General features: G+C 38.7%; 1 protein-coding gene across 3 annotated transcripts in view; it reads left to right on the top strand.

The window, feature by feature from the left end:
• Positions 1-15,930, top strand: part of LOC131448466 (obg-like ATPase 1) — a 47,934-nt gene that overhangs the window by 5,444 nt on the left and 26,560 nt on the right. For all 3 annotated transcript variants that reach the window (XM_058620952.1, XM_058620962.1, XM_058620973.1), the window contains 2 exons: positions 3,033-3,176; positions 4,267-4,394. In XM_058620952.1, the coding sequence (XP_058476935.1) occupies positions 3,033-3,176; positions 4,267-4,394 (272 nt within the window). The remainder of the gene's footprint in view (positions 1-3,032; positions 3,177-4,266; positions 4,395-15,930) is intronic.

The raw sequence follows: 15,930 nt of genomic DNA, 5'->3' as shown, positions 1-15,930 counted from the left end.
GCGTTGAAAGGAAATTCTGGGGCACACACACACACACACACACACACACACACACACACATACATACATTTCATTGTCCACTGTGCCCTTACAGGCCAGTTCCCGCTGACAGATTTAACATGTAATGTGTCGATATTGACAGAGACATGTAATGCTAGTACATTTGTTTTTTGTTGAGAAAACTGTGTTTAAGGCCACATTTTTTTTTTACATTAATCAAATTGAAAAAACAAAACAGGTTATACCCTGTTTTATCACTTTGTATTTCCTTTTTTAAAGGACAGGGTTGCAATTGTTAGGACACGTGCAACGTATGTTTAGGGTCAATTATGAAGTAACTGTTTGTATGCGAGCCTTAAAATCTGCAGATCGATGAACCGAAGAGCCAAATGTGTGTGTGTGTGTGTGTGTTTCTGTGTGTGTGCTTACATGTGTGCACTTTTAAGTTACAGATTTAAGTAAGCACTGAAAGAGGACACTTGCATGACGTGAGTGATGACGTTGAAGCATTTATTGGGAAAAAAAGGACACATTTTTGGATTGTTTAAACGCTGTGTGTGCACCAACCTGAGTTTTCCCCAAAAATACAGACCTGATGATTCAGTTTGTGTGACTGTGTGTTGAGACACTGTCCGCATGTCAGACATGGTCAGACACATCCAAGGTGTCTGTTAGCATCTACCAGGATGTTCAGCATCATCACTGACAGGGACTAATCACTAGTTAGACCCTACATGACCAGCACCACCCTACCCACCCACCCCCATTTCCTTTACAGAGGTCATCTTCTGTTCAGGTTTTCCAGCTCCTTTAATTTCTTTTGATTCAAGCAGCCATCAAAGTTTATAAATGCAGAACTCTGCATACTTTAAGGAACAGATAAGACTCAGGGATGGCGAGATATTATCAGTAGATGTTTGGAATCAGTGAAGTTGACACTCATGATAATGCTGAGTTACATGTGTATATTTAGAACTGTTCATTGATCATGGAGAGTAGGTCGATTGCAGAGGTTGGATTTGGTCCCACAGTGTTATCTGTCATGTTGGATTTTGGAGCTTATTGCACAGAGACTGCAGTGTTTTGATTTCTCACCAGCAAAACAACTATTTCTTCCTGGTATAACAAGTAGAAGTCATCGAGGTTGTGGGCTGCCGAGTCACATTTGTGTCAAAGTACATCTTATCTACCCTCTTATGGTGTCTGCCTGCTGTTAGCGGGGCGTAGCTGACCATTCTTCACAGACATGGGGAACTTAAGAGTGTAATTCAGCCGTGCAGCCTTGTAGCCTTTCCTACACCGTCTCTAGATTGTGTCCCCTTTGCTGCCATTTTCCACAGTCATCTAATTTAGTTTTGTCCATTGATGTCCCTTTTTTGGTACCACATATACACAACATATGACCCGAACACCACAAGTCATTTTCAGAGGTTTCCTCCAGTTCACATACTACACAGACACACACCAACTTAATAGAGATGCATACCTGCCGAGTGCATCGACACGCTCCGCATCATGAAACCATCATTGACTCACGTTTCTCGTGTAGCAGATGTGAACGATTAACCTAAATAATTACTTCTCGTGTCTTATGAATCTCCCTCATTCTCAAAAGCGCTCTTAAATATAACACAGGGTGATTTCTACTCAGCGGTTGAAGATGTTTTGAACAGTTCTCATGCGTGGATATAAATATATATTTGGTGGCCACAGCTGTTTATTATTGACTGCCAACAATAACTGCAGAGTTAATGAACTGGTGTGCAGTGACAAAAACCTCCAGTAATTAAGAGTACCTGGCTGGGTTTTCCACTTAATACTCAGTTTGACTCTGGAATTACAAATATTACAAATTTATAGCTCCACATTTGTTTAATGGGTCACTTTTTGGTCTTGGTTTTTGCACTGCAGCTTTTTCTAATCAAACAGACCATTGGAAGTTTGACTCAAGCTAAAAATCACGTGTATGTAGCACAGGCTAAAACAGTTAGTGACATCTGAAGAGATGTTTCTGGTTGGTCAACTTAATACATATATATTGCAATGTTATTAATCATCAAAAGTTCAAAGAAAAGTCACCCTGAGTTAAATATAATCTGTGATTCTTTCTAATAATTGAATTTGAATATATAAATTATAGTGTTTGTCTACAGATTTTTTACAGAATGATACTTGGAGTTTTAACATTTGTAATAATACACTGCTTTTTTGGATTATTATATATTGTCTTAGTTCATACAATTGGGTTATTATTTGGTGTAGTCATGTTTGACATAAATCTACGTTTACATGTAAGAAAAGTTCTCACTGCAACCGTCTTAATAAACGCCACTTTACCATGTAATGATCATTATATTACAGTCTACTTGACATTTTTGATTTCACATTTAGTCATGTGCAGTGTAATTATTTGGACCTCTTTGATGATAATAGTGTTATTCTGGATGGTTTTAATTCCCCCCCCAAGGTGACCCAAGAAAAGCCCTCAGTAACTTCATAAGGAATTAATGCGTGCACTTTAGCAATTTCATGCAATTTATGCCCATAGGACTTAGCAAACAATCATTTCAATGTGAAGCACCAAGTGAGGGGCTAAAGATGGAAAGTCCTGAATTATAGTTAACTGCCATGCCATTATTACTCTTAGACACTTGTTATTGTCTGTGGATTTTGAAGTACACTTGAGCTACTTGTGCGACAGCAAATAAATCTCTCTGTGATCACAACACGGGGCAGCTTTTGACTGATCCAGTCCAACAGCTGAGATCCATCTAAAATGTAATTTGCCCCATGATTCCATGTACAATTGATCTATTATGGGATTATCTGACTTTGTAATTGGGTATAGTATTTAGCAGAAAAACTCAGCTAGCCAATCCATGACGATAACCTTTTTCCCTCTCGCATCGAAAATAAAGAAAGTGCGTCTCGCATAATTTATTGAAGTGTTTCAGGATCATTCTATTAAACCACCAGGTTGTGCACACTGGCACTCTGAGATGGCCTGACCTCACTGCTGTTTTTATTTTCAGGAAGTCGACCTTTTTCAACGTGCTGACAAAGAGTCAGGCTGCAGCTGAAAATTTCCCCTTCTGCACCATTGACCCAAATGAAAGTAGAGTGCCCATTCCAGACGAACGCTATGATTTCCTCTGCCAATTCCACAAACCTGCCAGGTATGGGGTCTCATCATTCATGTATTATTCACACTTCAGGTCTGTAGTCTGTGACGGTCTTCTTGCTGTAGGGTGTGAGAAAACACACAACAGTGTTGTGTATGATATGATGTATGTTTGCTGCTGTATTCCAGGTTAAAGAAAAGCCGAAGCGTATAAGCCTCCAACACCTGGATGTCATACGAATTTATAGAGGCTGTTAAAGTGGGCTGGATTCAGATTTGCTGTTCTGTAGTGATCGTTTACATGCGAGGAGCTCCTTTGTGACTGACAAGAATTGGCATGCTGAATGCCACAGAACATGTCAGTACATGAATTTGAGTCACCGGATTTATCCATCCAGCATCAATCTCACCATCGTGGTTGGACTCCGTTACATCTTAGTTATCAGCGATACAATAAGTTAAACATGTGGACCTTTACAGTTTTACAGCTCTTATTTACCTTCCTTCTCTGCCCACATCTGTTAATATACTACGGGGTTGACTCTAGATGTCACATGAGTGAGTTTGTTTCGACTGCCATGGTGACAAAAATGAACAGCGCCAGTGCTGGTTTGAAGCTGTCAGACTTCACTGTGCACTTTAACTCCACGGAGATCGAGCGATGTATCTCAGAACCTGACGACTCTGGAGAACGCTTACACATTACAATAAAAGCATGTCATATAAACAAGATATTCAAGTTTGTCAGTGTTGAATTTTGTAAGTGATCACGACACGTGTGCTATCTGCTGCCTGTGAGTTCCCATCACTCTGTCTTCTATCTTTGCTTTGCACCATCATCACTTGTTTGGCTTCCTGCCAAAATGGCATTGTTTTGGTTCCAAGTGTTGCATGACCAGATTGCGTGTCATCGGCTACTATATGTGTAAAATACTAAAATGCTAAAACCAATGGGAAAGTATTTTCAACATTTGTAAAACATATAAAACAACATGTAAAACGCTTACTCCTTTGATACAAAGACAATCAACATTATTACATCTGTAGTGCTTAAATCTATTTATATGCCTATATTTATGAATAAATGAATACAAATATATATATTAAAATGGTTCATTTCTTGTGTTTTCTTTTTTGGCTTGCAGCAAAATCCCAGCATTCCTGAATGTTGTAGACATTGCTGGTCTAGTGAAAGGAGCTCACGCTGGCCAAGGACTGGGAAATGCTTTCCTGTCCCACATCAGCGCTTGTGATGGCATCTTCCACATGACACGTGAGTCACAGGTGGAGGGTTGCTCAACTTCAACATTGTCTTTGTCTTACACAATTTTTAAAGTAACATGCTAGAATATTTAAAATGACAGCAACTCAGTCTTACACAATTTTTAAAGTAACATGCTAGAATATTTAAAATGACAGCAACTCAAATGAATAGCTGAGTTTGTTTACAACTGTTGTTGACTTTCCATGTCAATGAGTTGGAGGTGGCAGGTATCGAACAGCCACACAGAAAGGGTTAATATTATGGGTATTTTTCTGTACTGTAAATTGTGTCTATGTAAATCCGTTTGAGCATTTATTCGATATCCTTGATATTGGACTTAAGGTCTATGTACTAGTAGCTTTCTGTCCTCACAATTTTGTGCACTATAACTACTGCGTCTTACTAGTAACGTTTTTTCCACTACTACTGCCACTTTTAGCCTACTAGTGCGCAATCAAACCTTACTAGTAAATACTGTGCTGCACTAGTAACACCAGGCCCAACTAGTAGGCATGTGTCACTCACTAGTAGCCTCCTGGACCCTACTAGTAGCACCAACATGCCCACTAGTAGCACTAGTAAGGCATTTTTGACCTCACTAGTACTACTAGTTAGTACAAAATGTCCACTAGCAGCACTAGTAACATTGAGAATGCCCACTAGTACTAGTGAGAACCAAAATGTCCACTAGTAGCACTAGTAAGATGTTTTTGACCTTACTAGTTCTACAAGTGCGCCAAATTGTCTTACTAGTGAGGACAAAAAGCACAGTACATGGACCTTAAGTCCGATATCAAGGATATCGAATACATGCTCAAACGGCTTTCGATATGTGTCTGTGTATCACTGACAAGTGCATTACTTCTGTTCCATTTCACATTTTAAATAGCCTTGGCTGTAGTTCATGAATGGTGGAAGACCACCCTCTTTAAGACTTGGCAATGATTAACAGAGGAAACAAGATACTATAAATGAGATAAATAGCAGGCTATGCTATTGCTATTTTCATATACCTTTGCAGGTTATATACCTAAATGCTATGTTAGTCCATCTCCTACTACACTAATGGGACGATGATTGTTGTGGAGGATGTAGTTTGTGGTGCTGTTGAACTGTAATACACTTGATAGACACGAAGCAGACAAACCATCAGCATGTTATGGAGGATTAATGAGGACTGGGTTAGTTTTATCAGGGTGTACCTAATAAACTGGTAAGTGTTTTTAAATCTCTTATGAAAAAGGCTCAAACATTCATGCAGCAATTCCTCCTCTTATTATTGCATTTTATGTGTATTTATGTGTCCACAGTTTATTTCATATGGAACAAATGTACTGCACATCCTCACCCTAAACCAACTCACACAATGAGGACAAACATTTTGAAATAGGAATATCAACAACTTCTTCTTTGTGTTGTGTCTTTGCATCTATCTGCTCTGGCATACCATTGTTCCCACTCTTTTGAAACCCCTGAAACAGTGTGTTTCACAAGTTAACCATTAAACATGGCTGGTTTTGTTTTGTAATTATATCTATCTGGTGTTGGGCAGACTGCAATGCTAAAGTCACTACTTTTATAGAGGGTGATTATACAGTTGTGGGGCATCGCACTTTTCTGTGTCTGAGTGGTAAGGTTTTTTTTGTCTGGTAATTAGTAGAAGGGTTTATAAAGTTAGTTCAAGGAGGTGAACGGTGATTTTAACTTGAAACATCTCAGCGTGTTTGTTCCTGCCAAGCAAAGGCACAAGCAGTTGATGACATTAATTTAACTTTACAGATCAGTCCTAACTTTCTGCCGGTTCTGTCTATGACATTATTTGATCCTTTATTCTCTATTTGTTTACACTTTTATGGATCATTATGAATAAAATAGTTATAAGAGAAATTGAGTTATAAATAAGGTTGCAGATCAAAAATCAGAACTGATCCGGACACTATTTGCCATGAGAAAGCTGAATTTCAATTCTGCTTGATACTTTATACAAAATCATGTGGGCTATCAAAAAAGGTTGAGTTTGCTGATTTTTCTTAAATACAACAGGGGATATGATTGTTGTTTACATCTATGACATGCATATTTGACTCAATGCTAGAAGAACACAATTTTTATTATCTAAAATAAATTTTTATTATCTATTTGACACTTTCACAAATTATTTAGAAATCACACTGGATTCCAAAACCGGACTCGATAATCACTGAAATGGTAAAATTCAAACGTAAAACCATTAAATGGTTAAAACCAGATTCCCCACATATAATATAATAGGTTCAAAAAGTTTGGGAACTGTATCAGGTGGAGGAAATTACTTTCATTAAGGCTCCAAAAATCCACTGGTTCTGTCATGCCATTGTTAATAATAACAATCTTACATTTCTTTTGTTTATTAATATCATGCACAGCTGTAATGGGAAACAAAAGCACCTTATGAAAACGAGTATATTGTACTCTTTGTGAATGAACAAGTAATAATGAACATGTTGAAAGGTTTTTAGCATAACATGAAGGTGGAATAGGTTGTTGTTTTTTTCCCCCTCACTGAGTAGGCTAACTGGATTTTTCTAGTCTGGTAACAAGATTCCTGCAGTAGTGTACATGTCCTGAATACTTCTCAACCAGTAATTGGCTTTTAGAGGCCTGTGTAAACAGTGGATTCACTTTCAACAATACCTTCCAAAAACTATTAGGACACATGATGACATCCTGAAAGCTGATTCAGTTGATTGCCTGTTGTTCCCTGGTCTCGCTAGCAAATGGTTTGCAGGCAAAGTGTTCCCAGTGCTTCTGCAGTGACTGGAACACGTCTGGATCCTTACTGTCCGAGACAAGACACAGACATGCTCTACTTCGTATCTTCTTCTATTCCCTGCTACAGTGACTCTGCCAGCTCACCTGGCCTTATTCCCAGATGTTTGGTTTCCATCAATTATGTTTGAATGTTCACACAGTGCACCCCCACCCTACCCACTGTAAGAAACCTTTAGCTCTCTCCCAATAAAGACACATTTACAGTTGCATGACTGTGGTGTAGCACTCAGGGACTGGTTGTTGCTGCTGCTGCTGCTGCTGCTGCTGTTGTTGTTGGCAGCTGGCTGGAAAGTATGTTTTGTCTTTTATTGGTGAATCAAAAATATTCATGCTCTCAGAATTCCTGGTTAAATTGTGACTTTTTCCTTGAAGTAGACATGGGGAAATTATGGGTGATATAGGTGAAAGAAGTGACCAGGCAATTGACAGCAACAGATTTGACATGTGGTTGCTTGAGGCATTTTGTGAACAAGAGGGTCAGATGTTTAGATAAAAGATGAAAAAAATAAGGGTGATAACTCAGAGTGTATTTTGTACTATTTAAATCCATTGTAGTGTAAGATTAAGGGACTTCTAATGGTGAGACTGAATTGTAACAAACAGAGGACTCCTCCACTTACTTCTCCCTCACCCAAACGTGTTTGCGAACAATGGTGGCTTTTGCATAACAGAAAGAATGTCTTTGTTTTCTTTGTAAGACTCTGCTTCAACAATCATCCTATTCAAATTTTGGCATGAAAATCCACAAGTTAACAACAAAATCTGTCTATATTTCCTGTTCCTAGTCATTATTTCATTATTTTCTAAATTTGAGGTCAGTTTTTCATCTTGTAGATATCTATATTCAGCTAGCTAAACGACTGTAAGCTAAGCTAAGCTAAGCTAATAGTGGGTTATGTAGCTGCAGATATTGGTAACAATCCTACTATTCACATTTTGTCATGAACATCAATGAGCTAACAACACAATATGTCTGTATTCCCTGTTAATAGTCACAAACTATGAATAGCTATCACCCACAGATATGTGCCCATAAGAACTAAAGCTCCAAGGAAAAGTCTGATATTTGGAGGAAACACAGACTGTTTTACTACTTCAATACACACCAGAGTGAAAGCAAATTAGTGTTAGTGAACATGTTGCTTTCCTGAAATGATCTTGTACAAATTCATAAAAGGGCTAATCAGTCATTTATAATATCAATGAACTTCAAGGGTATTGGTGTTTTATCAAGGAGCATTTTTAACATTTACAACTGGAAACATGGCCTTTTTTCCCCACCACATTCAAAAATATCAATAATGTGAACAAATATAACTGAATATTAAAATGTCAACAAAAAAATATGTTTAATTCATTTGTTTCATAAATTTATTTTAAAGGGTGTAATAATGTTACCAGGTTCTCCATTTCCATTTGGTGAAACTTTTTACCTTTTTACTCACCTCAAACGCTATTCACAAATTAAAATGCACAGTATCCGCAGTGACACTCACGTGAATCATTAGTAACAGATGAGTATCTGAATCTGAGAAAGAGCGAGTGATCTGATTCATTAGCAAGCAGATTATTGCAGAATTATAAGCTAATAGTATTCCTGTTTAAATGGTACAGAAATCAGACGTCAGCCTTGACTCCACTAATCGCTTGCAGTGAATAAGTCAAAGTAACAGGCATTAAGAGCAAACTGTATTGTGTAATACACACAGAAATGACTCATGGCCCGCCTGCCTCCGAACTGACGCCAGCAGTGCTATGCAGGAATTCAGCCAAATCACTCACCATCTCACATATTTTTCAAACTTACTTACAAAACACCTCAATCAGCCCAGTGACTTCCCTGTGTGTGCGTGTGTGTGAATTCGACAACAGTTGGGTTGTGCAATTGGTTGTTGCATTGTTAAACAAGCAATACTACTTTGATTTTGTCCCCAGCGGACTAACAGAAAACCACATACTGTAAAGACAGAAGTGCAGTATAAATGATGCAATGCTGTATTTGGGAATTAAATAACAGATGGTAGAAAGGTGATTGTGCCGTGTTTTTAAGAGGACACTGATATGTCTTTATTACTTTATTGAAGTCTATTGGAAAAAGTAAAGGAAGTAGGAAGTAAATACCATGGAGAACACTAATGGTGTAGACTCCTCACATTACAGGTTTAACCTGCTTAGAATTGACATGTTATAGAAATATTAACTCATGGTCTGTTATTGTGCAGCACGTAACAACACACAAAAACTTCTTACTGGAAGTTCTTACTGGTACTGTATATCGTAAATGTACATATCCTATTGTTTTCACAGCTTTATTCCTGTTCATCCACGATAAGCTCTCGACAAAGGGACACACATCCCTCACCAAACAAAAAAAAACAAAACTGTCTCAACTGGGTCGTGACATCTGCCCTGTTATTTGTGTGTAAGATATAACTGCACCATAAATGAATCAGAAAAAAATAAGATGGCATGTGTTGTATGTGCCTCCTTGTTTATGTTTTAACCAATGTTATATATTTCAAAATCTAGCTCAGTTAGCAGTGGGGACCATCCTCCTTTTGTGTGCTTTCGGTCAGTGTTGAGGTGCTGTCACAGCATTTAAATGAGCATTTTGCTTCAGCAAGAATGAAGCGTTTTTGTCAGCCTCCACTCATCATGGATGATTAGAGCAAAATGTCTACCCATCTTGACTGGAGATCGCCACAGCTCCAGATAACATGCTTGGTGATTGAAGGTCGCAATATTTTGAATTCTAATGGGGCTGCAAGATGAATTGCCTGAAATAGACTGTAGAATCTTCCTGCTTCCTCCTTGTGCCCCCCTTGTCTGTCCGCTGTGAAAAGAACCACTGGGAATGGCAAGGCCCGATGATCATAGAATTATTGGATGGTGATTCTAAACCCTTCAAAGAGGAGTTGCTATGGAGATCTCGTTCCAAACTGTGAAATGATTCACCTTTGAAAGGCTGGAGGGCCTGAAAGCTGAACACATCATTGTTCAGGTGGTGGTTGGTTAGGAAATTGCTGGTGCCTGTGCAATCAGTAGCACTATAGCAGTTAAGGATCTAAAAAGGTTTGTTCGCTGCATGATGTGGGACAACAGTGGCGTGCATATGACAGTCCCTTTCAATCAAGGCGCTCTCATGCACTGTGGTTTAGCAAAATAAACGCCATGACAGAGGTTACGCTAATCATAAACAAATTAAGACTTTGTTTTCTGTCTGAGTTTATGAAAACCAAACCCCCCCTGTACATTCACTGTTCACAGAACAGGCTTGTCTGAACAGCTTATCCCCAGACAGCGATATCAAACATAATAGAAACATGAACCTTAATACTCCATTTGAGACACTCAGCTGACAGTAGATTACATATTGGAGACACTTTGTGAGGTACTGATATTCAAACTATCGAGCCCTGTGACTTCACGGGGATTTATTATGAGAGATGGGATTATGTAGAAAACATGAGTGAATCACTACAGAGCTCAAAACTGGGATACTACTGACACATGCAAAGAAATCAACACTGAATATACGCCAAACTCTGTTTCAGAATCAGCAGACTATACATCTCTGTTAATTGTGTGTATCCTAAAATGAATGTCAAGAAGACCTTTCCTGAATGAACATAAAAACCCTTGTGCGCATTGCCAGTGTTTTTACGCTGGGAAGACATCTATAATGTGCCTTTCCTGACAGACTCATAAAGCAGCTTTTACTGCTGTGAATACCAGGAGAATTGCAGCACTGACTTTGCATGAACATTTTAAAAGCAGCGTGAGGAATGCACGTTCTTCAGATGTGCTCTTACCCATCTTGCATGTGAAAACATGCACAGGAAGTAAGAAGTCAATGAATACTGTAATTTAACTGAATTATGTTGACCACATATCCTCTCAGGTAGCAACATTAGAGGAAGCAGCTCAATCAGTATTGATCTTAATTTTGACTTAGATGACTGCCTTGTCTGTGAACGTGACAGGAAAGTAATGATATAAGCTAGCTTGTGTTAAGCGTGTGCAAGGTTAACATAGAAAGGTAATTAGGAGAAAAAATGTTTTACATATGAAAAAGATAAAAATGTTAGTATGATTGGGTTAACACAAAAAAAGTTAAATTATGCAAAATTATTTTCCAAAAATCTTTAAATTCTGTTCTGTTTGTGACGTTATAGTTTTTCACCATCCCGCAGAGCAAAATGTAGGCTTGCACCCAACTAAACTGCATTCTTAATTATGTTTTTTAAGAAACATATTTTCTCCCAGATTATGTTGACGTAACCACAGATGGTAACCTTTCACATGTTTTTGAGGCAACGTTCTCACTGGGAGAGGCGAGTGGCAGCACATAAAGTCTGTCAGTCGCCCACCAAGCAACAGGCCACAGTTCAGGCCAATATCACACGATTTCAACAAAGAGATTCCTTGTTTTTCAACAAGATGTCTATGAGGATGCCCAAAAAGCAGATCCCAAAATATTTTCCAAACCCTCACCAGATGCATTTTATGCTTAATCCTAACCACAGGTTACTCACGGTTCCACAACCAGGGAATGGTTATTATCACATCATTTCCTCATTTACACTAAAAGGCAGTTAAAGATAATAGATCATTAATAGTTAAGACAAAATGTAACATTTCTGCATTAAAATACCTCAAAACAATGATGTTATTGTTATGTATTTTCTCGAGTAGTGAAATCCATTGAAATACAAACATTTTCATTCAATATAATGGAAGAAATGATTCAGTAATACCAACTAGCTTTTGTTTTGTTTATTGTTTTCATTGTTTTTACATTTGTGCATTCTGCCACCAAAGCTCCCACCATAAAGAGCAAATGCACAGGGGAACCAGACAAGACAATCCCCATGATCCCACACTACTTCCTGACATCATCAAACATCTTTTGTTGTTTTGATTGAGATACCCCTTGTGGCTTGATATACCGTCTAGCTTCAGTACGCCATCTTGCAGTGCCACTGTAAGACCATAATTTTGCTGAGCTTAGTCTGATCCCTAATCAGGCCACTGAACACCACTCACCCTCGAGAGACTAATCCCTTTGTTCTGTTGATAAAGGAGCACCTGTTAATAATGTCTTCAAAACATACATTATTTGAAAATGAAGCAGGAGCTTTTAAATGAAGAGACAGACCTGACTCCTGAGAGAGAGAGAGAGAGAGAGAAAGAGAGAGGGGGGGAGCCTTTATAATCGCTTTCTTTTTTTTCTTATTGTGCGGTTTTACTGTCTTGGATATAGCTTTGTGTGGCGCTGCAGCCTCACTTGCACCGTCTCCACTGAGCTCTACCCAGGCCCACTTGTTAAAGGACTAATTGTGGAGACTGCCCCCTCAGATTTCCCTCCTCTCTGTCAGCCGGAGCATTTGTTCTCCAGCCCTAAGCCTTGAATGGGGCGGGGGTAAAGTAGATGTGAATGTTAAATTAGGCGAAATTAATTAAAGCAAATTACTTTGGAATATGTGGTGAAGAGTGTCAGCTGATGACTAAATAGTGAATGATCAGCTGCTGCTGGTCTTTCTTTTAATTTCTGATTCATCTGCCTTCCAGTGGGGTATATAACAATGGCTAAACTGTTGATTAGCTACTTATTTAAGTAAGAAATATTTTTTTTCCAGAAATGATTGTCCATACACTTGTTCTAATGGCTCCATTAACAGTAATTTATACCAATCATGAATGATTTATTATCAATGTGAACCCCTTAAAAAGTACAACTTTATGCTCCTAATTAAAATATACTCAAATGAACAACAGGCTTGTACGCAATCCCCACTGGACACAGTACATCACAACTTTACATCATAATTGTCTATAATGTATTCTTGCAGCTAACAAAATTATTACAGTGGATTATATTTTTCTGAGACACAGCAGACACAATAGCAAATTTTCATTCCAATCAGCGCTGTACAGGGAACTGGTAAATTGGTGCAGCAAAACAATAATTCCACTGATTAGCCCCTTTCTGTGTGGCGTACGTGAACTGTTTATACTGTGGAGTACCTCTGCAAGAGGAGAGGAACCAAAACAGCCTGATTAGGCAAAGAGTAATTGGACAAGTTCATTTCACCATGAGGACAACGCACAGGATGACAGCTTGCACAAAATTCTACAGCTTCTGTTGACTCGCATAAGTAATAAAAGCACTGGTGTTGGGTTATTGGTTGCCTGCGATTTTGTTGTTGAGCTGTGTCTGGTTTCATGCTAATGATGAGCGATGCTCCATTTAAAGAAGCCCTTTATTTCCATGGAAAATCAGGTACTTATCCCTCCATGATACGATGTTCTGTGTATGTGGGAAATCACTGAGGATTTCATATCGGATCACTTTACAGTTTTGTGCACCCTACAATTTTAAAACACTCCGAACTGGTCCTAGGGGCACTGGATCTTAGTAAAGAAGATTAAGGGTGCTTTCACACCTGGAAGTCCTGAATGTTTTTATCACTTTGTATACATTTGAGTTGGTAATTTTTGATTTCGCAAAGCAGTTTAGGAATTTGTGAATGACATAATGTACATCTTACTGTCATCCCCGCCGCGAGCTGCATTTACCTCTGATTGGTTTTGTAGAGACGTGTTTGTCTGATGTTGGTGTTTTGTCAATTTTGTGTGAATTAGTTTTTTCTGATTCATGTCCTTGCAACTTTCACTGGAAAGCCACCAACTAGAAGGTGCAGTATTTGAAACAACTTCAAATGAGCCTCGTTCAAACATTATATCCCCCGAGGTGATGTCACCGTGTTTTGCCGTTCTTCTCATTCCTTTTCTTCTTTAATTGTTAAATTGTGTCTCAACCACCTTCAGTCTATTAAAGACCAAGACCCCCCCCCCCCCCCCCGTCTGTTGATCTGGATGGTGAGGTGACTGATTAGGTTAGGTTAAGTTGGATGGTATATGAACCAAACCAGATGGTGAAGATGCCCCAAGTGTCTGCAAACATGCAAGGAGCATATCTACAGCTGACTTCATGTCTATTGCCATAGCTAGTACTCCTACTACGACCCTCTACTTCCCCTAACTCACTTCATGAATGCATTTGGTTAATGCGTGGTTGGTTACTGCCTCATTCTAGAGTTCTGGCTCCAGTCTTGGGATATTGGAAAAGTTTCACCTCGATTTTCTCTTCGACCGCAGAGAGTGAAGCTGCTTTCAGACATGCACTGAACTCCATAGATTCTCTAGAGTTTGTCCAAAAGAGTTGTGAATCTGAATCTGCAGCAGTTTGTGTGGAGATTTTCCAAAAATCTTCCTACCATTGTGTCAGCGACGCACAGTCATGTGAATCATCAATGTTTTCTGTGTGTATCACTGTTAGAACTTGTTGAGCGATGATGTGACAGGTCTGATGAGTAATGTGTATCACTGTGGTGACGTTATTAGCTCGCAGGGCCTCACCTGTCAACAGCCCTTCACACACTCAGGTGTCAACACGTGAATGCGGATCGTTGATAAAGTTGAAGAGACTCCACCATACACATTCCAAACATAGTGAGTCTCAACACAGCAATAAAGAGAAGTCATCATTTGCCTGACATCCACTACCCTGTTGAATGAGATACTTCAGTCACTTACAGTGACTCGCAGTTGTTGGCTGATTTACTAATAAGTGTGTTGGTATAGTCTAACCACAGCTATTTATTGATTGCATTAATCTGCCATGAATGCCTAATAATATTCAAGTATTAGTTTATTAGTTATTCAAGGCTGACAGATGGGAAGTGGGAAGGAATTATGAAATAAGATGGCCTTTCTTTTCTTTCTTTCTTTTTTTTTTCATGGAAATAAATGGCACCAGAAAACATTTGAAGGAAAAGGAAAGTGGGTGGAGGAAATGTGATTCAAGCTTTGATTCTGGCTTTAATGCGGCTGTTATGGCTTCTCCATATTCAGTGTTCTATGTCGTAGAGTTGCATATATGTTCTACTCACACAGATACAGTATACAGGTTCAATAAATGCTGAAAGTTTGCTAAGAGTTGCAGGATTTGACCGGTGCCATGTCAGTTTTTTAAATTGAAAATTCACAGAAATTCACCTACAACCAGGCACCTATTGGACAGTACCAACTGTCAGTCGTACTGCACACTTAATCGTCTATGTCCTCTAATTGGTAACATAATTTAAAGAATTGACATCATGTGCTATTGAAGAAGAACTGAAACTGGTTAGGCCATATGTTTTTCAGTAAAATTTACTGATGTTATGAATCAAGAAAGAAGCTGGCTAATTTGCCTATTCAAACCGAGTCGCCCCCTGGTGGTTAACTGCTACTTACATCCTATTTCCTGGGCTTCACTTTACTTTACTTCACTTCTATGCCGGTCACACATGTTCAGTAGATCCCACATTCCATTCTAATTTATCGCCCCGTCAGGACCATGTGCAGGCGATGCATATGTCTTTTTGCGATGACATGTAGCAACTACTGTAAAAACAGGTTTGTAAAGGTTTGAGGAACATGTCAATGAGTTCAAGGTGTGAAGGAGTTTGTATTATATATTATATAGTTAAATGAAGCTTATGGATATTATAAAAAAAAAAAGGTCCTGGCCCACAATTTAACAGTCACCATCAGAGGTCATGAGGAGACTATGCAAAAAGTCAAGTTGTTTTAGTCAATTGAAACGACCTAAATAATATTAGCAAGTGGAATCTAGTGATAAGGTTACAGTACATGTTGCAACCATTTACCTTCAAACATGTAGAGC

This window comes from Solea solea, chromosome 2 (assembly GCF_958295425.1).
Source record: "Solea solea chromosome 2, fSolSol10.1, whole genome shotgun sequence".
NCBI lineage: Eukaryota > Metazoa > Chordata > Actinopteri > Pleuronectiformes > Soleidae > Solea > Solea solea.
Note: the sequence above shows the minus strand (reverse complement) of the source record. Positions and strands in the feature narration are given on the sequence as shown.